The sequence below is a fragment of the Mercenaria mercenaria genome, chromosome 3 (assembly GCF_021730395.1).
Source record: "Mercenaria mercenaria strain notata chromosome 3, MADL_Memer_1, whole genome shotgun sequence".
Taxonomy (NCBI): domain Eukaryota; kingdom Metazoa; phylum Mollusca; class Bivalvia; order Venerida; family Veneridae; genus Mercenaria; species Mercenaria mercenaria.
The window spans coordinates 71,732,423-71,758,338 of NC_069363.1; the positions used below are offsets into that span (position 1 = coordinate 71,732,423).

General features: G+C 36.7%; 1 protein-coding gene across 2 annotated transcripts in view; it reads left to right on the forward strand.

The window, feature by feature from the left end:
* Positions 1-25,916, forward strand: part of LOC123524437 (zinc finger Ran-binding domain-containing protein 2-like) — a 95,743-nt gene that overhangs the window by 3,766 nt on the left and 66,061 nt on the right. For both annotated transcript variants that reach the window (XR_008370389.1, XM_045302642.2), the window contains exon 2: positions 16,591-16,643. Coding sequence is in view for 1 of the 2 variants with exons in the window: in XM_045302642.2 (XP_045158577.2) it covers positions 16,591-16,643 (53 nt within the window). In the remaining variant the exon portion in view is untranslated. The remainder of the gene's footprint in view (positions 1-16,590; positions 16,644-25,916) is intronic.

Below are 25,916 nucleotides of genomic sequence, written 5' to 3' on the forward strand. Positions count from 1 at the left end.
TCAGGATCTAGGTTAGATCTATACAGTCTAACCTGTACTAACGGTCACCTCCGATCAGAGGTCACCTCCGTTCAGCGGTCATTTTATGATGCCCCCGACGGATTTTCCTCTATTTTATCACTTTATTCAGAGGCCACCTGCCGTCCGCGGCCAGCGGCCACCAAAATTGCCTCCCGACCGCCCCTTCAGCGGCCATTTTTCTTCCAAAACCAATTGTTTTTTAGGCGATAATCGCCGAAGATACCCGAGTTTTGAGAAGCACGTGATTGCTAAGTTTCGCGTGACTTCACCACAAGGACGACAAAATGACATGAGCTTCTCAATTAAAACTGATAACCAAAGGTGTAATCCCCATTTTGTTATGATCAAATGGTCTGTAATTATCGGCAATTAGCGTGTCACCTCGTGTCAATTTTGTTGTTCACAGTTTGATCTCGGTTAAAGGAAATACTCGATAACTAATTGGTAGCATAATATTTGTGATTTTTTATACTTCTGTCATCAAAATACTATTAAATTTATACGAAATTAATTATGTTTGAAAAAAAAAATATAAACTGCTCTATCTTTACGGATCGTAACGGCAATCTTAGATTTTAGCGTAGACAATAAGCGCGGAGAGTAGCTTCCATTACCAAAATGGCGAAAATTGTAAACAAAATTGTTTTAAAGTTGGAAAATTGTCTGTAACAATTTTTGTTGTAAAAAAACACACCGGAGTTTTAGACTGCTAAGAAGACCATTCGTATTGCGAAGACAAAATGCACGTCATTCTATCCTGGTAAAATAATAATAGAAAACCGAAAAAGAAATAGGCCTAAAGGCTAAACTGGTCAGAAGTCTGAAAAATACATATACTGGCTGCACCTCCGATCAGCAGTCACCTGGCTTAAGCGGCCAAATTGTCTGCTTCCCTTGGCTGGCTGCTTAAGACAGGTTAGACTGTATGTGTTTTTAATCTGAAATGAAATTGTTCGAAGCGAAAAAAATCCTTTTTTTTCGAATTTTCAGAATTTGTAAAGAACGCGAATTTGTTGAAATATTACAGGCCAGATATTTTTAATAGTTTATTTTTTTGCCAAGACTATTCTGGCATAATGAATGTTTGTTTTGCACGTTAATTAAAAAAATATCGGGAAACCCGGTCCTATTTCTGTTTTTAGAAACATGGCCGATACAGGAGAACTAAAAAAATCTACAAATAAATTTGCTTGCATACTGTAATTAGCGTAAGTAAAAACATTCTAAAACACTTAAAAATTAGTATATTTATTCAATAAAGCACCATCCAGCTGGCTTACGGAAGGTCGGTGGTTCTACCCAGGTGCCTGCTGGTGATGAAATAATGCACGGAGAGGCACCTGGGGTCTTCCTCCACCATTAAAGCTGGAAAGTCGCCATATGACCTATCATGTGTCGGTGCGACGTTAAATCTAACATAAAAAGAATAAAGCATCAAAAACTTGTTGACAAAAAGCTGTAATTCAATAGTGTGCATTGATGCCAAATATCACGTATTTTCGCGACCTCATTGTTTTCTACTTTTTGAGCAATTTAAGTGCAGTTATGGTCAAAAGAATCATGAAAACATTTTTGATATGTATAAAGAAAAAGTATAAACATGAATGATACTCAAAGAATTTGTAAACTTTCCATTGTGTGCAGCTGTGTCCATATTGTGTGTGCATGAATGGGGCTAATTGAGCCAATTTGCCCAGTCCATAATGTCAGTCAATATCAACCATATTAGCTGCCTTAAACAAACTAAATATGTGTCCTGTAAATGCCTTCAAAATCCATCAGAATATAGCATTTTAAACATTTATAGTGGAGGTAATTTCCCTGAATCCCCGATTCCCAAACCCCATGTAGGGGCCTACTGCTTTTTAAAGCAATTAAGAAAATATATGTGTTAAAATTTATCATTTTTAGCTCGACTATTCATAGAATAGTGAGCTATTGCACTCGCCCATGCGTCGGCGTCCGCGTCGGCGTCGGCGTCCGCGTCCGCGTCCCGATTTTGGTTAAGGTTTTGTATGTAAGCTGGTATCTCAGTAACCACTTGTGGGAATGGATTGAAACTTCACACACTTATTCACTGTGACAAACTGACTTACATTGCACAGGTTCCATAACTCTATTTTGCTTTTTTACAAAATTATGCCCCTTTTTCGACTTAGAAATTTTTGGTTAAGGTTTTGTATGTAAGCTGGTATCTCAGTACTTACTAATGGGAATGGATTGAAACTTCACATACTTGTTCACTATCATGATCTGACATGCACTAAGCAAGTCCCATAACTCTGCTCTCTTTTTTTTCAAAATTATGCCCCTTTTTTGACTTAGCAGTTTTTGGTTAAATTTTTGTATGTAATCTGATATCTCAGTATCCACTAATTGGAATGGATTGAAACTTCACACACTTGTTCACTGTCATGATCTAACATGCACTGTGAAGGTCCCATAACTCTACTTGGCATTTTTACAAAATTATGCCCCTTTGACTTACCAGTTTTTTGTTAAGTTTTTGTATGTAAGCTGGTATCTCAGTATCTACAAATCGGAAAGGATTGAAACTTCACACACTTGTTCACTGTCATGATATGACATGCAGTACAGAGGTTCAATACCTCTACTTTGCATTTTACAAAATTATGCCCCTTTTTCAACATTTGTATTCATTCAATTGACAAGGCTGTTGAATAGTCGAGCGTTGCTGTCCTCCGACAGCTCTTGTTATTTTTACAAAAATTGCACGCAAAGATCTGCATCAATTTTGGCTATTAATTTTTCATAGGTTAAAAAGTTGGCTATTATTTTTTGGAGACAAGTGTGAGCCCTGCTGTAAGTTAAGCGTTCATAATTAATCTATTTTATTTCGAAATAATAATTAAAAATAATAGATTGCTTGTTTTATAAACTTTCCATTGATCAAAAAATTATCAATATAATTTGTGTTTTAAGAAAGTTTAGGCCATTAGAAAAACATCACTGTTTACAAAAAAACATGGATGTTCGGCATCTGCCCAACCGATGACTGTCTTATCAGTTCTAAAAATAGAAAATACAACGGATTTGTATACAAACACGATCTCTCCTATTAATTAACATTTTCTGGCGACTTTTTCGATCTTGTTTTTGAAGAGGGTAAGTTATTCTAGTTAGAAATAAAGATGTTTCAAAGATGCAAATATTTCCCTTTAAGTAAATTATACAAGTTGAAGCACCAAATTGCAATCAAATAATTAATGGAATTAGAATTTATTGAGATGAAATTGGGGGGAAAAAGAATTAAGAATGATACAGGCACTTTTTACAGGGGTGTGGAATTCCTATGTCCGACTCCGAACTTTTTGCCGGCTGACAAGTGCATTATTCGTTTGTCCACGGACAAACATACATTTTCAGGTATAAATTGAGCAAAAAGCAAAAATAAATTAGTAACGCTGTTGCTAGAAGTTAATTGAGGTGATAATCTTAGGTTCAAACTAAACTGCTGACGAATTAGCTGACGATATAGAATATATAGGAAACTGCTGACCACATAGATAAAGAAGGGTATCGGAAAGTACTGACCACATAGATAAAGAAAAATAATTAAACCGATACTGTCCAATGATATAAAGGTGTTATTATAATGCGGCGATTTGCACTACATTAAAAATAAATCAAGTCCAATGTAGTTCCAATATTTTATCACAACAGAAATTTATTTGGTTCACCAGAATATGTTTTGGAACACCAAACACAAATTCAAACACTTAAGTCAATGTGGAACACCACAAATAAAAATAGTAAAGTTAATCTTTATAAAGGAACACCTTCTACTTTGTCATCTACAAGTAAAGTGCAAGAATATGCTATTTAAGATTAAAAGAAACATAACGTTGATATATATGAAGGATTCTCATTGGTTATGTGGAATGACATGTGACATTTTTACACATATGTTAAGTAATTATTTAGTTATTATAACACAATATTTGGCTGGTACTTGATGATTAAACAGAAGAACAGGAAAAACAAATAAAAGCATTTTTACAAGTTGACAGCTTGGCTTCCTGGCTTAACAATCTTTTTGAGACTTTGAGAGTCAGCTTAACATAACCTGACACTTAAGTAATTCCCTATAGTAAAAGAAAATGAAAATTTCCAATGACTGCAGGGCTCCAGATAATTTTTTTGGCCTATGAGTATTTACTCATCATAATTCTTGCGAATGAGTAAAATGCTAAAATCTGAAATTGACTAGGGGTAATTTTACTCCTGAATATTTGTAAATGAGAAAAAAAAACAGAAATCAGTTTTATAACATATTTATTGGGTGTAACACCCATGAATTTGTTTGAAGTTCAGTTTCAATTCAGCATTCAAGTTTTTGTTTCTTTTTCTCTATTGGCTTGCTTTGGCTCCACACTCACTGCCAAATCCAATAGATTATTCAATATACCTCAATATACGATGTTTTGGGTATCATTTTTTGTTGGTTTAAAGAATGCGTAGCACGTCTGTTCACTTCATACATTCTTAGAAAGAGACATGTTGTTGTTTACTCCACACCGGAAGTTGATATTTTAAGTCGACACCGCTTTAAAATACACTACCTTACCATCAATATTAATTCCCAACAATTTGATTTACACACGCATTGAGTGTATAATATAGTTTTACCGAGGTTTATAGAGTACCATTCAATGCCTGTGTACGTTCAATGTGGCACAATGAATGCCGATCGTGCACTGTTATGTAAAGTATCCAGAAAATTCAGCTTTTGTTTAAGCTTGTAAAAAGTCATTGCATGCGATTCTGTAATTTCATGTACGTTTTTATACGCTAAAAAATTAGCAGACATGCGTCAACTTCAAAACTGGGTCACGTGCCTTCAAAAACTAGGTCATAAAGTCAGATAATAGAAAAACCTTGTGACCTTTCTAGAGGCCCTACTTTTCAATGGATCGTCATGAAAATTGGTCAGAATAGTCACCTTGATGATATCTAGTTCAAATTCGAAACTGGGTCACGTGCCTTCAAAAACTAGGTCAGTAGGTCAAATAATAGAAAAACCTTGTGACCTCTCTAGAGGCGGTATTTTTCATGGGATCTGTATGAAAGTTGGTCTGAATATTCATCTTGATGATATCTAGGCCAAGTTTGAAACTGGGTCATGTGTGGTCCAAAACTAGGTCAGTAGGTCTAAAAATGGAAAAACCTTGTGACCTCCCTAGAGGCCATATTTTTCAATGGATCTTCATGAAAATTGGTCAGAATTTTCACCTTGATGATATCTAGGTCGTATTCGAAACTTGGTCAACTGCAGTCCAAAACTAGATCAGTAGGTCTAAAAATAGAAAAACCTTGTGACCTCCCTAGAGGCCATATCTTTCAATGGATCTTCATGAAAATTAGTCAGAATGTTCACCTTGATGTTATCTAGGTCAAGTTCGAAACTTGGTCAACTGCGGTCAAAAACTAGGTCAGTAGGACTAGGACTAAAAATAGAAAAACGTTTTGACCTCTCTAGAGGCCATATTTTCAATGGATCTTCATGAAAATTGGTCAGAATGTTCACCTTTATGATATCTAGGTCAAGTTCGAAACTTGGTCAGGTGCGGTCAAAAACTAGGTCAGTAGGTCTAAAAATGGAAAAACCTTGTGACCTCTAGAGGCCATACTTTTCAATGGATCTTCATGAAAATTGGTCAGAATGTTGACCTTGATGATGTTTTTATCTTTTCAGGATTCTTCAGTTGGAGTGGATCTTACCAGATCTCTGTCCGAGGAAGAAAAAAAAATATTGAAACTGCTGACCACTTCTGTATAAGTTTGAAACAGTAAATTCTGCCTACCATTTCCCTCTGTTTCTATGTGGTCAGCAATTTCACGCAAATATGATATTGCTAGAAAGTGCTGACCAGTTAAATATAGTGTCAATCTTATTTATTGCGAAGAAACTGCTGACCAGTCATGTATATATTAAATATGCGCAAAGTGCGGACAGATTACTTCTATTTCCTTGTGGTTAGCAATTTCTCAAATATCTTATAGCGCTAGAAAGTGCTGACCAGTTAAATATAGTGTGAAATATTGAAACTGCTGACCACTTCTGTATAAGTTTGGAATATTATATTCTGCCTAACATTTCCCTCTATTTCTTTGTGGTCAGCAATTTCACACAAATGCGATATCTCTGGAAAGTGCTGACCAGTTAATATAGAGTAAATGTGATGGCCGCTCATGTATGTATTATCACTAGAAAGTGCTGACCAATTAACTATAGAATAAATATGCTGACTGGTCATGTATATATTAAATGTGCGCAAATTGTTGATGGATTCCTTCTATTTCTTTGTGATCAGCAATTTCTCACATATCTTATATCGCTAGAAAGTGCTGACCAGTTAAATATAAGAGTAAATATGCTGACCGGTCATGTATATATTAAATTAGACTGGCCCGTCCCTATGTTTCTTCTTACTTACATATATCAGTTTTCTTCATTAAGAGGGAAGTAACTCCAGAAGGTTGTTTCTACATTGACATTTTTATTGCCCCTGGCTCCAAACATAGGGGTATGGTTCAGCCATCAAATAAAATTGTGCTATTTTAGAGGCTTAAAATTTTCTAATAAAATGTTTCTTGTACTTATATAAAAAAATAACCATGCAGCCAGGGAGCCAGGCTAATATTAAATGTCAAAATGGCAAAAATGAAGAGCGTTTTAAGATAATAGTTCCATCAGTTCAAAAACAAGACAATTCAGTAGACTGTGTTTTAATTGCTGTGCCTCATGCAACTTCATACTGTATAAGGCAGAAACTGTGTTTTGATAAATGATACTAAGAGGACATTTAATCTCATTCTTAGAAAATGACAAAATGATGGAATTCCCAACAACTAAAAAGACTTGAAGTGTCTGTTGGAAAAAAACAGCAGAAAATTATTTCTATAGAAAATTATTGTACTTGCAATTTACCCGCCTGCTAAGGCGATCAGGTCCAGTGTGACAAATGTTCACGTTGGTACCACAAACACTTCGTGGAGGCACCAGTTGTTGTATCACATGTCAACATTGAATTTGTTTGTTCTTTTTGCATTTAACACATGATTATGTACAATGTTTCATCAGAATGAATAACAGCTTCAGTGATCATCACTATAATGTCATGTCTGTTGTATATAATTTGTTCATATATTACTGTGTTGTTTATTTATTCAGGTGAGTGATTTAAATGATGAACCATATTGAAGTTTAATTTATATGTATCTTAATAATTATCGTGTTTACTCTTTAGAAATATGAATAAATATTAACCAGTATAGTTGAACTTTAAATAAAATTGCAATAATTACAGAGATCTGTGTTTAGTGAAAGTAAATGACAACAAAAATGCAGGGTTTAAGATGAATTATTAATGAATTAGCTAGCATTCTTTAATTATGATAAGTAATATCAAAAACACATAAAATTTCATACATATGGAACATATTTTACGTTATTCAAATTAAAAATGTGTACATTGTGTTGCAAGCATAATGTAAGACAATACATACGTATATTCTATCAGAAAATATATATTAATCAATTACGTATCATATCGACAGAAATAATACAATATATCAATAATATAATAAGAAAATATTAAACTTTCACACTTGTTTTATGTTGTGAAATACCCTAAAGGCAATCTCAATGTGGATCGATTTTCCTTCTTTATCTATATGGTCAGCAGTTTCCGATAATCCTTCTTTACCTATGTGGTCAGCAGTTTCCTACATATTCTATATCGTCAGCTAAGTCGTCAGCACTTTAGTGTGACCCATAATCTTATCTACGAAATTCATGTTTTACCCACTGAGGACCTCGCAATTGCTGCAGTTTTGGAAAAGCCATAAAATTGTGTCTAAATTTTGCATCTTTTTCCACGTTCTGATTGGCTCTTGGTATCTGTCTCATGTGATTTTGCACACAGTAACTCTACAAATAGAAACTGGAAACGGGAACAATTCTTGTAAACTTTTGGACACATTCGTTAATAGAACATTGGTCGCCGATAGTCAGGTAATAACATACAATTCAAAACGAGTCAGATCATTACAAGAGTTTCAGCTGGCATCGCACGGGCAATGTTTCGGCATGGCATTTTTGTTTTACTAAATCTGTTGAAGGTTCCCCAGCCTCGCGGATGCTTGTTGTACCCCCCAACAACAAAGTTGTAAGGGCGGGTATACTGGTTTCAGGTTGTCTGTCTGTCTGTCTGTCCGTCTGCCTGTCCGTCTGTCCGTAGACGCAATCTTGTGCACACCATCTCTCCTTATCCCCTTGACAGAATTTAATGAAACTTCGCACAAGTGATCAGTACCAACAGTAGTTGTGCATGGGGCATGTTAGGTTCTTTTAGAAAAAAAATTTGCAGAGTTATGGGACTTTGTTTTTTTGTTACTATACTATATACATAGACACAATCTTGTGCGCACCATCTCTCCTCATCCCCTTTACACAATTTAATGAAACTTCACACAAGTGATCAGTAACAACAGTAGTTGTGCATGGGGCATGTTAGGTTCTTTTAGAAAAAAATTTTTGCAGAGTTATTGGGACTTTATTTTTTTGTTACTATACTATGTACATAGACACAATCTTGTGCGCACCATCTCTCCTCATCCCCTTTACACAATTTAATGAAACTTCACACAAGTGATTAGTAACAACAGTAGTTGTGCATGGGGCATGTTAGGTTCTTTCAGAAAAAAAATTTGCAGAGTTATGGGACTTTGTTTTTTTTGTTACTTTACTATATACATAGACACAATCTTGTGCACACCATCTCTCCTCATCCCCTTTACACAATTTAATGAAACTTCACACAAGTGATCAGTAACAACAGTAGTTGTGCATGGGGCATGTTAGGTTCTTTCAGAAAAAAAATTTGCAGAGTTATGGGATTTTGTTTTTTTTTGTTACTTTACTATATACATAGACACAATCTTGTGCGCACCATCTCTCCTCATCCCCTTTACACAATTTAATGAAACTTCACACAAGTGATCAGTAACAACAGTAGTTGTGCATGGGGCATGTTAGGTTCTTTCAGCGACAAAAATTGCAGAGTTATAGGACTTTGTTTCTTGTTAACATACTATGTACATATTACAGTCTGTATATGCAATCTTGTGCGTGCCTAATCTACCAAACGCTTACACACAATTTAATGAAACTTCACACCAGTGTTCAGTACCAACCCTAGTTGTGCGTGGTGCATGTTACATTCTTTTAGATAAATATTCTGCACAGTTATGGGACTTTGTTTTTTGTTACTATAATGTATACATACAGTCTATATACATACAGTCCACATAATTATGCAATCTTGTATGCGTCAAATTGCAATGTACTGTGGCAGTGCATGCGGGGGGTACATTCATCACCTTTAGTGATAGCTCTAGTTTCTACCTGTAGATCATAACAGTTGCCCAGAATAATAAATTATTCATACATGTGATAAGTTCAGAATCCCAAAACTGGAGGTTTGCTATTTTTCAGCTGGAGTTTGGGTCTCAAAACTGGAGGTTTTTTATTGACATATATTAAACGCGCTAACGCAAAACTTATGTTATTATTTTATGTTATTTTCTATTCTACTGTTAACTTCAAAAACCTAAAAGGATAAAATATATTGTATTTTATCAACTTTTAACAAGTAGCACATTATTTTCAAGTTTTACTGGTAGAAATTCAAATGAAATATAAATTTAAGACATCCCCTTGTGAAATTAAGAGAATTTATTTTTAGCACGACTATTCGAAGAATAGGGGAGCTATCCTACTCGCCCCGGCATCAGCGTTAGCGTGAGCATCACACAAATGTTAAAGTTTGCGTACCATCCCAAATATTTTCAAAGTCCATTGAGATATTGCTTTCATAGTTTGCATACTTGTTTACCATCATGACCCCAGTCTATAAACGGGAGCAGACAACTCTATCAAGCATTTTAACTGAATTATGGCCCCTTTTCGACTTAGAATAGGCTAATTGTAATTGTGCCCCCCATGAGTGGTGGGGGCATATAGATTTGGTCTTGTCCGTTTGTCTGTGCGTGCGTGCGTCTGTCCGAAGTTCGTGATGCGCCTAGCTCGAAAAGTATTTGATATAAATTAATGAAACATTGCGTGAGTCTTTATCATGATATGAACTTGCGCACCTCCTATTTTTCGTCTGGCTCCGCCCCCTATTTTCAGAGTTATAGCCCCTGAAATAGTAAAAAATGCACATTTTCACCTTGTGACACGCCTAGCTCAAAAAGTATTTGATATAGATTCATGAAACCTTGCATGAGTCTTAATCATGATATGAACTTGCGCACCTCTTATTTTTCATCTGGCTTCGCCCCCTATTTTCAGAGTTATGGCCCCTGAAATAGTCAAAAATGCAAATTTTCACCTTGTGACATGCCTAGCTCAAAAAGTATTTGATGTAAATTCATGAAACCTTGCATGAGTCTTAATCATGATATAAACTTGTGCACCTCCTATTTTTCATCTGGCTCCGCCCCCTATTTTCAGAGTTATGGTCCCTGAAATAGTCAAAAATGCACATTTTCACCTTGTGACACGCCTAGCTCAAAAAGTGTTTGATATAGATTCATGAAACCTTGCATGAGTCTTAATCATGATATGAACTTGCGCACCTCCTATTTTTCATTTGGGTCCGCCCCCTATTTTCAGAATTATGGCCCCTGAAATAGTCAAAAATGCGTATTTTCACCTTGTGACATGCCTAGCTAAAAAAGTATTCGATATAGATTCATGAAACCTTGCATGAGTCTTAATCATGATATGAACTTGCGCACCTCCTATTTTTTATTGGGTCCGCCCCCTTTTTTTTAGAGTTACGGCCCCTGAAATAGTCAAAAATGTACATTTTCAAATTGTGACGCACCTAGCTTAAAAAAAGTATTTAATATAAATGGTTGAAAACTTGCATATGTCTTTATCATGATATAAACTTGCACATCTCTAAATTTTTGGCTGGCTCCACCCCCTATTTTTAAAGTTATTGCCCCTGAATACACCATTAAGACTGCAAACATTTGAATTATTGCCCCTTATTTGTGACAAATGTACCATTGGGGGGCACACCCTGTGTCCTACAGACACATTCTAGTGTTAAAGTTTGCGTACCACCCCAAATATTTTTAAAGTCCATTGAGATATTGCTTTCATATTTTGCATACTTGTTTACCATCATGACCCCAGTCTGTAAACAGGAGCAGACAACTCTATCAAGCATTTTGACTGAATTATGGCCCCTTTTCGACTTAGAGTATGATTATTGTAATGTTAAAGTTTTACTCATAACGTGCTTACTAAATGATAGCATTTTAAGAAGCAGGGGTGTGGAAATCCCAATATTTGTCACTTGTTCACAGAAAAATGTGACACAAAAATCCACTTGCCCGCAGTCAAAATTCACTCCTCCGGATTTTCAACATTAAAACCTGCAAATAATTCATAATAATAATTTACTCATCCGTGAATCCACATAATTTTGCCAATTTTTTACATCTTTATCCTAGATCTAGACTGAATGTAGTTAGAGTAAGTAGATCAATGTTAAGGTTTCTTCAATTACCATTAATACCGAGGTGCAGATGACAGTCACGTTCTAAAAATAGTAACGAGTTGGTTTTTCCAACAATTATTTATGTGATTTCATTACTGTACAGAACTTTTCTTTGAATAATCAAAAATTCATTTCAGCTGGGAATTATTTCTTATGGCTGGGAGTCTTTTGCTTCAAATTGGTAAAAAAAATGGAGCCTAATTGGTATTGAGAATGGGTCGATATTTGGCCCCGTGAGACAGGTGGAAAAGGCCATGCTGGTCTAATCCTTTATCAAAACAAACAATCATGTTATCTAAATTCACCTGTGAAAAAAAACTCTTTCCTCCAGCTACATGTGTGTCAAACATGTATAATAAGCAATAGTCGGTGACGCTTTGATTTACTGTGTAAACAGCCCCATGTGGTTCTGGGACGATCTGTGTATGAAAAGCATTGGAACCACTGCCTTACCCTTGCACGATCGTAGTAGGGTCTTAACACTTGGTTTTACTATAACTCTGTGATTCCAGCAGGTATGCAAATTTTTATTCCATATCTCATGTTTTTATTTTGATGTAAATGAGATGTGAAACCAAAATTTGTAGTCCTGTTTGGCGCCATATAACCTATACTGTGTTGATGCGCTGTAAAACCCAAATAAATAAATAAATTACTGTGTAAACATGTTTGGCAGTCCTCGGTAATTATCAACCCAGTCATAATCAGGTCGGAGACTTCCCCTGGATTGAGAGACAGTCTCTCGATCTAACACTGTCTCTCGTTTGAAAGACAAAATGTCTTTCGATCGAAAGACTGTATTTAGCTTATGTGTTTAGAAAACATGAAATCATTATTAAAACAATCATTTCATTACAGTCGCATTATTTATTCATTGAAACAACTTGTTATTTCAAGTAAACTTTACAAGAAACACATTGTCATAGAAGTTTGCTTAAGCATAATAATTTTGATTTTGAAAATTTGATAAAAGAAAGATAATTTTCTATATTTGAAATAAATTTGTGCATTCTAAAAAGAGAGTTTTAATTACTCCTTCATTGATTTTCATTGCTTAAGATAATTTGAGTCTTTCGATCAAAACACATTTTGTCTTTCGAACGAGAGACAATGTTTAGATCGAGAGAATGTCTCTCAATCCAGGGGAAGTCTCCGACCTGATAATAGAGCTAATAGTGCTGCGAGGAAAAAAGTCTAAAAACTGATTTATTTTGAAAAGCGGGAGGATTATGGTTTTGGTCGGGAGACGGGAGGCAAGGTTTGACCCTCCCGCGTGGGAGATCACATGTATGAATTTTTTGCAGGTTTTAATGTTGAAAATCCGGAGGAGTGAATTTTGACTGCGGGCAAGTGGATTTTTGTGTCACACTTGTCTGTGAACAAGTGAAAAATATTGGGATTTCCACACCCCTGCTTCTTAAAATGCTATCATTTAGTAAGCACGTAACTCTATGCAAGAAAAACAAAAATGCCGTCTGCAAAATGCAGACAGTCCAAGTAAGAACAGGAAAATTGTAAGATCGCCAAAACTAAATTGTCAGTGCAATGAATCACAGTCAGTTTTATATTTATTTTAGGAAAGACATTACTGTGGACTTTTATTATGGTGAATGCTGATCTTGAATTAATTTATAATTTTCAAAGGTTGTGTCTTGTATAGATCTAGATTCAGTTTCACTTTGACGCATCAACAGGCAATGATGGTCTTATTCATCTTAGAAATAATAACTGAAGCAATAATATAACATTTTTGCAGAATCTTGTACCACTAAATATGCATGATAGCCGATTGTCAAATTTCTGTAGTATGGTTATTACCTCCCCTTTCTTAATTTTATTTTTATGCCCCTAAAGGGAGGCATATTAGTTTTCAACTGTCCGTTCGTTAGTTAGTTAGTTCGTCACAACGTTAACTTTTTGCATGAAGGCACTTTACTCGCGAACCACTGCACCCAGGACCTTCAAACATCACATGCTGATAGTACTTATTGAGTACACCACCCCTACTGACTTTGGGGTCACCAGGACAAAGGTCAAGGTCATAGGGGCCAACATTAACTTTTTGCTTGAAGGCACTTTACTCGCGAACCACTTCACCCAGGACCTTCAAACTTTACATGCTGATAGTATTTTATGAGTACACCAACCCTACAGACTTTGGGGTCAGCAGATCAAAGGTCAAGGTCACAGGGGCCAACATTAACTTTTTGCATGAAGGCACTTTACATGCGAACCACTGCACCTGAGGACCTTCAAACTTCACATGCTGATAGTACTTTTTGAGTACACCACCCTACTGACTTTGGGGTCACCAGGTCAAAGGTCAAGGTGCTGCGGGGGCATTTGTCACCATTAGTGACAGCTCTTGTTTTCATTTTGCTTATTTTTTCTAACATCAGCGATAGTCCTAAACAGAAAATAGTTCCAAAATCTGCTATAAATGTGAGTTAGACAATTTTCTTTAAAGATAAATCGATTGCATTGTTCAAACGTATTTTATATATTTTCATTTTTCAAGTAAAAATAGCAAGTAACCCATCTTAAAAGGGTTTTTCTAAGGCTTGAGAATGATGCAAAGCAACAATAGGAGTCCGCGTCCCCTTCCTGGAAAAAGTTGGAGTTTTCATTCGATCTTCACCAAACTTGGTGTTTGTGTTTGTGGGCATAATATCTCGGCCAAGTTTGATAACCAGCAAAATCCTTCCAGGCACTCTTGGATTATGGCCCTTGAATTACTTGAAAAATTGCGAATTTAGCCTTGTCTGCTCTCTGAGTCAAACAGTTTTCATCCGATCTTCACCAAACTTGCTGACAATGTTTGTGGGCAAAATATCTCGGCCAAGTTCGATGTCCAGCCAAATCGCCCCAGGCACTCTTGGATTATGGCCCTTGAATTAGGCCAAATTCGATGATGGGCGTATTTGTGACAGTCTGCCACTCTTGTTCCCTTACAGAAGAAAAAGGCCTGCTGCGTACTCTTGCTGTGTACATACAGCGTATATGATGCGTACATGATGTGTACTGAAATCAAGGGCTTTAAATAGTATGCAGGATATACACCGCACATACACCGATAGTACGTTTGTAGTACACTTTTGACATGCAAATGAGCTCTGCCGCGTACTACTTGCTGCGTACATGCTGTGGACTACATAGTACACAGGATGTACGCTGGAGGAATTTAGTATGCGGGAAATAGTACGCAGCATGTACGCGGCACATACACTTTTCACATGCAAATGAGCCTGCGGTGTACTACCCCTGCGGCGTACATGCTGTGTACTCCTGCGGCGTACATGCTGTGTACTCCTGGCCCGAGTCCTGCGGCGTACACGCTGTGTACTCCTGCTGCATACATGCTGTGTACTCTTGTGGCGAAACTGCTGTGATAATGTAAATTCCTTACCCCACCAACTTTCATATGCAAATGCTGATCATTTGGACAGAAAAAAGATAAGTGACATGCATCAATAAGTATTTACCCTTACCAAAATAATGTAGACTGATGTTTTCAAATAAATTAGTATGCTTTTCTTCATCCACTTTTCAATGAAATAAATCAATTTTTGTAGCATGTAATTTGGTAAACATTTGAAGAAAATGGCGTAACTGCATCAAGGGGAAACAACTTTAATGCAACTAAATATAAGTGTTATGATTTATTATAGACGATGTGTGCGTAGTATGTATTTATTTCGATTAAAATCCATCTGAGAACAATACGTCCGTAAAAAGTAGCGCACTAAAAAAATTTGGATTGATTTTTTCCAATGGGGCGAGCACAATTAGCCAAAAACGTTCTGAAAATATACGAGCGGCAAATCCGATGAACAACTTTTTAATTTGGTGAGGCCTTAATGAGTTAACATAATAAGCATTAAAGCCTTTATAAAACATGATAGAATGGTGTTTTGCTTAAGAGTATTCAAATAACAGTGAGAGCTATTAATTCTTCTCATTCGGGCGCTGTTGAGGCATTATCTTGGTAATTATTTCATGTATTACAAAATGTAATGCAACGAAGTTCAAATAAGGCTTTTCAATTATCCAAGTTAGAAAGCTCCAGGATTAATTCAAAATGAAAAAGAATATATTTTTACACTGCATGCAAGGTGCAGCTCAGAAATCACTAAGATGTAAGCTTCACAAATGAACATTGCAAATAGTTTGGCAAATTTTCATTGTTCAGAATACTGGTAATCTGAACTATTATATGAAAGTTACTCGGAAATCAAGTTCTTGCTTCCAAAAAAAAAAAAAATGTACAAATCCTTCCTGCATGAAGTGTACTTCAGACTTTTACCTAAAAAAATTCAAAGTATAAACACCAAAAGAAAATGAACAAGTCCCTCCCGTGTATATGAAGTTTACTTCAGACTTTAACTTAAAAAAAAAAACTATAAAGTATAAATGCCAAAAGAAATTGTACAAGTCTTTCCCGCGTATATGAAGTGTACTGCACAAATTTCAAAGTATCTGCGGTGTACATGCAGTGTACTATTTTCTTGTACAAGTCCCTCCTGCGTACATGCAGTGTACTCCTTAAATTTTCAGAGTCTGTGCTGCATACTTGAAGTGTACTAGTGACCTCCTGCGTACATGATGTGTACTCGTCGAAATAGTACGCGGCATGTGGTGTATGTAAAATGTACTCCTCTGGCGTACTACTGTGTTTACGGCATATACACAGCAAATACGCAGCATGTACGCCACAGAGGCTTGCTTCTGTAAGGGTTGTCACATTAATTTGGGAACAGCTGTGAATAACATCACAATTAAGTCCAGTTAGTGTTCTGCAAATACAGCTAAGAACTTTCAGTCATCATTTAATTATCATTTTAATCCAAGTAACATAGTATGATCAAGTTACTCAGTGTTTCAATTGCAAAACACTTCTTAGAAATACAAGTGAAATAAGTCTTATTAAAAACAGACAGAAACCCACACTTACTTTCTACCTCCTTTTCAGGTGCGGGAATGTTAATTTTGCAAGAAGATCTCAGTGTAACAAATGTGGAAAAGGTATATATCATAATATATAAATTAGTTCAAACTAACAATTACTTTTACTGTCTTAAACTTGATATCTGAGTACAATGTTCAAAATTTAATGTGACTGTCAAGACAGATTAAACTGTAAGGATATGGGTATATTATTCGGCGTTAGCTGAATAACATGGATTTTGACCTAGATTCTGTAGTAATAGGGACACGGAACAGGTGCGCACTGAGAAGATAAACCCATTTATTAAGTCTTAAATGACATCGATTATCAGAAGGCACATATTAAATGGAACATATTTAGTAGTTTTGTTACCCTAAACTAAAATGATATATTTTAATTTCCAGTTTTTAGTAATTTATCACCGCTAGAGAAATCGAAAGTAAACGTTTTCCCTCGTCGCGTACCTCGCTTATGGATGAATGATTTGTGGCTGGTTGTAACTGTAGAGTCAGTGTACCCGGTGTCGGACTGTACGCGGTTTTGCACACACAGCAAATTCATGTTCTTCTTGAAAATAAAGCAGAAAATTTAACAGTTATTATTATTATTTCACGAAACTGAGTTATTCCCTACATAATTTGACACCAGGGGTCTTTCCCCACTGGAGCCTCGCTCTGGCAAGTGCAGACAAAAACAATAACAACAATGGAGGCAGGTAGGTCAGCTGTAAATTTTTAAATTTCATGAAATTAATGACTATGCAAACAACAACAATGTGCAAATTAAATTAAAAAATTACTATTCCATCATATATTATGTAAGTATTTACCTATTACTTTACCCAAATAAAAAAGATTTCAACATTTATTGAAGGTATCCCAATCTGCAGATGTTTGATTTTTTGCTTTAATTTTTTTTTAAACTGAGTTAAAAGCTAGTGTTTTATTTTCATGTCAACTGCTTAAGCCTTTTCCAGTCCAACTAATTGTATGCTGGTTGACATATTGTGCTAGTGGGTTACTTATGGGGGATTCTGACCCAACACGAAATTATTTCAGAATCAGCCCAGGACGTCAAATCATTTTGACCTATCACTGAAAGGATACCTCTTGATCATTTAAATTTGCTGCTTAGTTGGAATATTTGCAAATGAATAATGTGTTCGTATATGCATATCCAAATATTTTCTGTCTGTACATTCTGTTTAATTCTGAATTTTTCATTACCTCTACGCCGTTTGTCTTTTTGTGTCCCCCCCATGAGTGGTGGGGGCATATAGATTTGCTCTTGTTCGTGAGGCGCCTAGTTCAAAAAGTATTTGATATAAATTGATGAAACCTTGCATGAGTATGATGATATGAACTTGCGCACCTTCTATTTTTCGTCTAGCTCTGCCCCCTAATTTTAGAGTTATGGCCCCTGAAATAGTCAAAAATGCACATTTTCACCTTGTGACACGCCTAGCTCAAAAAGTATTTGATATAAATTGATGAAACCTTGCATGAGTCTTTATCATGATATAAACTTGCACTCCTACTATGTTTCATCAGGCTCCGCCCCCCTATTTTTAGCTCACCTGAGCAATGCTCAGGTGAGTTTTTCTGATCGCTCGATGTCCGGCGTCCGGCGTCCGTCGTCTGTCGTCTGTCGTCTGTCAACATTTAGCTTGTGTATGCGATAGAGGCTGTATTTTTCAACTAATCTTCATGAATATTGGTCAGAATGATAACCTTGATGAAATCTAGGCCGAGTTCGAAAATGGGTCATCTCGGGTCAAAAACTAGGTCACTAGGTCAAATCAAAGAAAAACCTTGTGTATGCGATAGAGGCTGTTTTTTTCAATTAATCTTCATGAATATTGGTCAGAATGATAACCTTGATGAAATCTAGGCCGAGTTCGAAAATGGGTCATCTCGGGTCAAAAACTAGGTCACTAGGTCAAATCAAAGAAAAACCTTGTGTATGCGATAGAGGCTGTATTTTTCAATTGATCTTCATGAATATTGGTCAGAATGATTGCCTTGATGAAATCTAGGCCGAGTTCCAAAATGGGTCATCTCGGGTCAAAAACTAGGTCACTAGGTCAAATCAAAGAAAAACCTTGTGTATGCGATAGAGGCTGTATTTTTCAACTAATCTTCATGAATATTGGTCAGAATGATAACCTTGATGAAATCTAGGCCGCGTTCGAAAATGGGTCATCTCGGGTCAAAAACTAGGTCACTAGGTCAAATCAAAGAAAAACCTTGTGTATGCGATAGAGGCTGTATTTTTCAATTGATCTTCATGAATATTGGTGAGAATGATTGCCTTGATGAAATCTAGGTCGAGTTCGAAAATGGGTCATCTCGGGTCAAAAACTAGGTCACTAGGTCAAATCAAAGAAAAACCTTGTGTATGCGATAGAGGCTGTATTTTTCAGTTATTCTTCATGAATATTGGTCAGAATGATAACCTTGATGAAATCTAGGCCGAGTTCGAAAATGGGTCATCTCAGGTCAAAAACTAGGTCACTAGGTCAAATCAAAGAAAACCTTGTGTATGCAATAGAGGCTGTATTTTTCAATTTATCTTCATGAATATTGGTGAGAATGATTGCCTTGATGAAATCTAGGCCGAGTTCGAAAATGGGTCATCTCGGGTCAAAAACTAGGTCACTAGGTCAAATCAAAGAAAAACCTTGTGTATGCAATATAGGCGGTATTTTTCAATTGATCTTCATGAATTTTGGTCAGAATGATTACCTTGATGAAATCTAGGCTGAGTTCGAAAATGGATCATCTCGGGTCAAAAACTAGGTCACTAGGTCAAATTAAGGAAAAACCTTGTGTATGCGATAGAGGCTGTATTTTTCAACTGATCTTCATGAATATTGGTCAGAATGATAACATTGATGAAATCTAGGCTGAGTTCGAAAATGGGTCATCTGGGGTCAAAAACTAGGTCACTAGGTCAAATCGAAGAAAAACATTGTGTATGCAATAGAGGATGTAGTTTTCAGTTGATCTTCATGAAATTTGGTCAGAGTGATTGCCTTGATGAAATCTAGGTCCAGTTTGAATATGGGTTATCTGAGGTCAAAAACTAGGTCACTAGGTCATATTAAAGAAAAATCTTGTGTATGCGATAGAGACTGTTTTTTTCAATTGATTTTTATGAAATTTGGTCAGGATGATTGCCTTAATGAAATCTAGGTCGAATTTGAATATGGGTCATCTGAGGTCAAAAACTAGGTCACTTGGTCAAATCAAAGATAAAACTTGTGTGTGTGATAGAGGCTGTATTTTTCAATTGATCTTCATGAATTTTGGTCAGAATGATTGCCTTGATAAAATCTAGGTCGAGTTTGAACATGGGTCATCTAGGGTCAAAAACTAGGTCATATCTAAGAAAATGCTTGTTTTATCGCAAGAGACCAATTTTTTGGTCCAATCTTAATGAAAATTGGTCAGAATATTTGTTTCCATGAAATCACTAGGTCAAACATGTTTTACACTGTTATGGTGTGTTTCTTAGGTGAGCGACCTAGGGCCATCTTGGCCCTCTTGTTAGAGTAATGGCCCCTGAAATAGTAAAGAATGCACATTTTCACCTTGTGACACACCTAGCTCAAAAAGTATTTGATATAGATTCATGAAACCTTGCATGAGTCTTAATCATGATATGAACTTGCGCATCTCCTATTTTTAATATGGGTCTGCGCCCTATTTCTAGAGTTATGGCCCCTGAAATAGTCAAAAATGCACATTTTCACCTTGTGACACCCCTAGCTCAGAAAGTATTTGATATAAATTGATGAAACCTTGCATGAGTCTTTATCGTGATATGAACTTGCCCACCTACTATTTTTCATCTGAGTCCGCCCCCTATTTTTAGAGTTATGGCCCCTGATATAGTAAAAAAATGCACATTTTCACCTAATTATGTGCCTCACTCAGAAAGTATTTAATGTAAATTCATGAAACCTTGCTTGAGTCTTTATCATAATGTGACCTTGCACACTTGGCATTCTTCTTGAGAATTTTAGCATTTATTACGAAGTTATGGCCCATGAAATAGCCAAAATAGTGGATTTTTTGTTTCTGATGCTCATAGCTCAAAAAGTATATGGTATAGAATAATGAATCCTTCTCATATTTTTTTTTTTGAGGCTATACCCCATTAAGACTGCAAACATTTGAATTATTTCACCTTATTTGTGACAAATGTACCAGTGGGGGCACACCCTGTGTCCTACAGACACATTCTAGTTAAAGACATTTCTTGTTTATTATACCCTCACAAACGAAAGCTTGTCAGTCGGTCGGTCAAGTTCAACTGAGGTCAAAAGTCAAGGTAACAATGACCTGGAACAGTTGAACGGTTTCCGGATGCTTGGGCCTAGGATCATGAATTTGGGTTCACAGGTGTAACATCATAAAATACAGGTCAAGTTTTACTTTGAGGTCAGTAGGTCAAATGTCAAAGTAACAAGGACAGTTAAATGGTTTAGAACTGGATGATAACTTGAGAACTCTTGGACAAAGGATCATGAAGGTTGATAGGGAGGTTGGTCATGACCAGCAGGTCAACCCTATTGATTTTGAGATCAGTAGGTCAAAGGTCAAGGTCACAGTGACCCAGAACAGTTAAACCATTTCCAGAAGATAACTTTAGAACACTTAGGCCTTTGCCTACAAACCACCATTTTTAGCTCATCTGATTTTTTTTTTAAAAATGATAGTTTTTGTCATCACTTGATCAGCGTCGGTATTGGCGTTGCCTGGTTAAGTTTTATGTTTAAGCCAGCTTTTCTCCTAAACTATTAAAGCTATTGCTTTAAAAAATAACTTGCAACACTTGTTAACCATCTCTGTCCTGCTTTTTGCAAGAATTATGGCTTCTTTTGCTTTTAGGTCAACTTTTCTCCTTAATGGTCAAAGCAATTGCTTAAAAACTGGATGCTATTATTCACCATTAAAAGTTGACTATGCACAGCAAAAATCGTAACTCTACATTGCTTTTTGCAAGAATTATGGCCACTTTTTAGCTCCACTATTCGGAGAATAGGGGGGCTATTCTTCTCGCCCCGGCATCGGTGTGACATTTCTTGGTTAAAGTTTTTCGGCAACCTTTGTTTTTCCGTCATATCTTTGTTACTATTGCTTATATCTTACTGTAACTTCACATAAACATTGTCCAGCATACAAACAAGTATTTGCAGGGGCTGGGTCTATTATATTGAAGGTCAAGGTCACCAAGGTGTTATACTTGGAATTATTATTATGTCTCCCCCAGGAGACATATTGTTTTTGCCCTGTCCGTCCTTCCGTCCGTCCGTCTGTCCAGAGAACCATTTGACCTAGAACCTTCAAACTTCATAGGGTTGTAGGGCTGCTGGAGTAGACAACCCCTATTGTTTTTGGGGTCACTCCGTCAAAGGTCAAGGTCACAGGGGCCTGAACATTGAAAACCATTTACGATCAATAACTAGAGAACCACTTGACCCAGAATGTTGAAACTTCATAGGATGATTGGCCATGAAGAGTAGATGACCCCTATTGATTTTGGGGTCACTCCGTCAAAGGTCAAGGTCACGGGGGCCTGAAAATTGAAAACCATTTCCGATCAGTAACTAGAGAACCACTTGACCCAGAGTGTTGAAACTTCATAGGATGATTTGTCATGAAGAGTAGATGACCCCTATTGATTTTGGGGTCACTCCGTGAAAGGTCAAGGTCACAGGGGCCTGAACATTGAAAACCATTTCCGATCAATAGCTAGAGAACCACTTGACCCAGAGTGTTGAAACTTCATAGGATGATTTGTCATGAAGAGTAGATGACCCCTATTGATTTTGGGGTCACTCCGTGAAAGGTCAAGGTCACAGGGGCCTGAACATTGAAAACCATTTCCGATCAATAGCTAGAGAACCACTTGACCCAGAATGTTGAAACTTCATAGGATGATTGGTCATAAAGAGTGGATGACCCCTATTGATTTTGGGGTCACTCCATCAAAGGTCAAGGTCACAGGGGCCTGAACATTGAAAACCATTTCCGATCAGTAACTAGAGAACCACTTGACCCAGAGTGTTGAAACTTCATAGGATGATTGTACATGCAAAGTAGATGACCCCTATCGATTTTGGGGTCACTCCATTAAAGGTCAAGGTCACAGGGGCCTGAACATGGAAAACCATTTCCGATCAATAGCTAGAGAACCACTTGACCCAGAGTGTTGAAACTTCATAGGATGATTGTACATGCAGAGTAGATGACCCCTAACGATTTTGGGGTCACTCTGTGAAAGGTCAAGGTCACAGGGGCCTGAACATTGAAAACCATTTCCGGTCAGTAACTTGAGAACCACTTGACCCAGAATGATGAAACTTCATAGGATGATTGGTCATGCAGAGTAGATGACCCCTAACGATTTTAGGGTCACTCTGTTAAAGGTCAAGGCCACAGGGGCCTGAACATGGAAAACCATTTCCAATCAATAACTTGAAAACCTCTCGACCCAGAATGTTGAAACTTCATAGGATGATTGTTCATGCAGAGTAAATGACCCCTATTGTTTTTGGGGTCACTCCCTTAAAGGTCAAGGTCACAGGGGCCTGAACATTGATAACCAGTTCCGATCAATAACTTGAGAACCACTTGACCCAGAATGTTGAAACTTCATAGGATGATTGAACATGCAGAGTAGATGACCCCTATTGATTTTGGGGTCAGTCTTTTAAAGGTCAAGGTCACAGTGGCCTGTTCATGTAAAATCCTTTTTTGGAAATAAGTTGAGAACCACTTGACCTACAATGTTGAAACTTAATAGGATGATTGGACATGCAGAGTAGATGACCCCTATTTATTTTGTGGTCACCTGATCAAAGGTCAAGGTCACAGGAGCCTGAACAGTGACTTGAGAACCACTAGGCCAAGAGTGTTGAAATTTAGCGGGATGACTGGACATGCCAAGTAGATAATCCCTATTGCAGCCAACCATCAGTGTCTCTTTGACTTTCGCTCCTGACCCCTATTGACTTCTTGCCTATAGGACTTTGCATTGGGGGAGACATGCACTTTTTTACAAAAGCATTTTCTAGTTTTCATATTAATTTTTCAAAAACTTCGTTTATAGACATATCTTCGGTACTTTAAAAGATAATGACTTGAAATAAAAAACATTTCTTTATAATCATCATGTGCATGTGTGGTTACAATTCCCCTAACTCTGATTGTATTTTTGACAGTATTATGCCCCTTTCATACTTAAATCTTTGCTTTCTCAATATAACTTTAGTACAATATAAGATATGGACTTGAAACTTAAAATGTATCTTTATCATCATCATCTGCATGTGTGGTAACAATGCCCATAACTGATTTGTATTTTTGACCAAATTATGCTCCGTTCTTACTTAACTTTTTTGACAAAACTTGTTTTCTTGACATAACTTTGGTACTATATAAGATAATGACTTGAAGCTCAAAGTATATCTTTACCATCATCATCAGTATCCATACTTGACCTTTAACGCCTCTGAGTAGTAGGGTCCTGTTATATCTTGGTGTATCTTCCTTTCAAAGTAGAGGTCTCATATTGAGACATAAATTCATTTTACTATCAAGTCGCCGAATAGTGGAGTGCGCTGTCTTATGGACAGCTCTTGTTCACTTAGAAAATCAGATTTCTTGGTCAAGTTTTGTGTTTAGGTCAGCTTTCCTCCTAAACTATCAAAGCTATTGCTTTAAAACTTGCAACACTTGTTCACCATCATAAGCTGACCCTGTACAGTAAGAAACATAACTCCATCCTGCTTTTTGCAAGAATTATGGCCCCTTTTAGACTTAAAATATCATAAAAACACACAGGTAGGACAATATTTCTGTTATACAGAGACAAAAAAATCAGATGAATGTCTGCACCCACAAGGCAGTGCTCTTGTTTGAAGTAATTATGGCCCCTTTCCAACTTAAAATTTGCCAAACTCATGGGTTCCAGACTCATGAAAGGGTTGACAGATTTAAATCATTTTTGATACACAGGTGTAACATCATCAAATATAGGACAAGTTTGACTTTGACATTGGCTTACTTATGTGGCAAGGCCTTATTGTTGGGTTATTGTCTTGTCTGTGACAGCTCTAGTTATCACTGCAGCCTTCTGAAACCAGTCTTAAAGTGTCTTTAGTGATAGCTGTAATTCAATTTATCACATAGCCTAGTAGTATAACACCCGCTTTGAGTGTGGGTGCTTCGTGGCAGCATCATAAGTGGTATTAAAGTGTAGAATCCTATCGGCCCTCAGCATTGACAGGATAATTCTGGGACTGGGGATCCAAGTGTCAGTATAATGTGTCTTGATGGGGTGTCATGTCACATGTCTGTGGCCAGGGTTTTTTCTTGCTGACTTGGGAATTTTGACGTGTAAATGTACCAAATTGGGAAGTATTTAGTCCCATAGGAGAGTAAGGATGTGTTTAAGCCCTCTCTCATACACTTGTTTATATTGTAGAACCTCTTTCACATACTTCCATTACAAGATTATCCATAATTTGGTCAATGTTTGTGCAGTTTTGATGAAATTTTTTTCAGAATGTAGATTCGGAAATTTTGCACTCATTTTGGGAAACATACATACGTTTTGGCATTTGGAAAATAGCCAAAAAACGGCTATAAAACTGGCCGAAAAAAAACCCTGATGGCATGATATTCCCGAGAGGCACCACTATAAATGGTGGGCATTGTGGTCACTGTTACATGTAGACATGTCCTTTATATGAGTGAAAAATTATTGAAAAAGACTGTAAACCCAAACACACACTTCCAACACCAGATCCCTCTGGCACAATATCAAAATTTCACAGCAGTGTTCCTTAGGCAGCCTTTTACCAGTATCTTTTAAATAATTCTGGTTTTTTAAAAAACATGTCTGTCAGGAGATGGGACTATTTTTTTCTAAATTGCTATATTGGAAAGTCTCTTCCTCTCAGACTGTTGGTCAATTTCAAACTAACTTCACATCAATGTTTGTTAGGTATCTCTCTACCAAATTACTTCAGATCATTCTGTTTCATTTATAAGCATAGCCTCTAGTGGGCAGGGCTAGTATTCTCTATATGGCTAGTACACAGAAAACTTTGAAACCTAAGGTCCAATTTTAAAAGGTTTGACAGCAGTGTTCCTTGGATGGCCCTTTACCAGATTCCTTCAAATAGTTTTGTTTCCTTAAAAAAACACAGAGCTAGTTTTCTTTGTATGGCTACATGGGAAAAAAAATTCTCCTGATTATAACTGTTGGCCCAAAAGCAAAATAATTTCTTACAGATACCTGGTAATCTTTGATCTTTGATGACCCTGTACCAAATT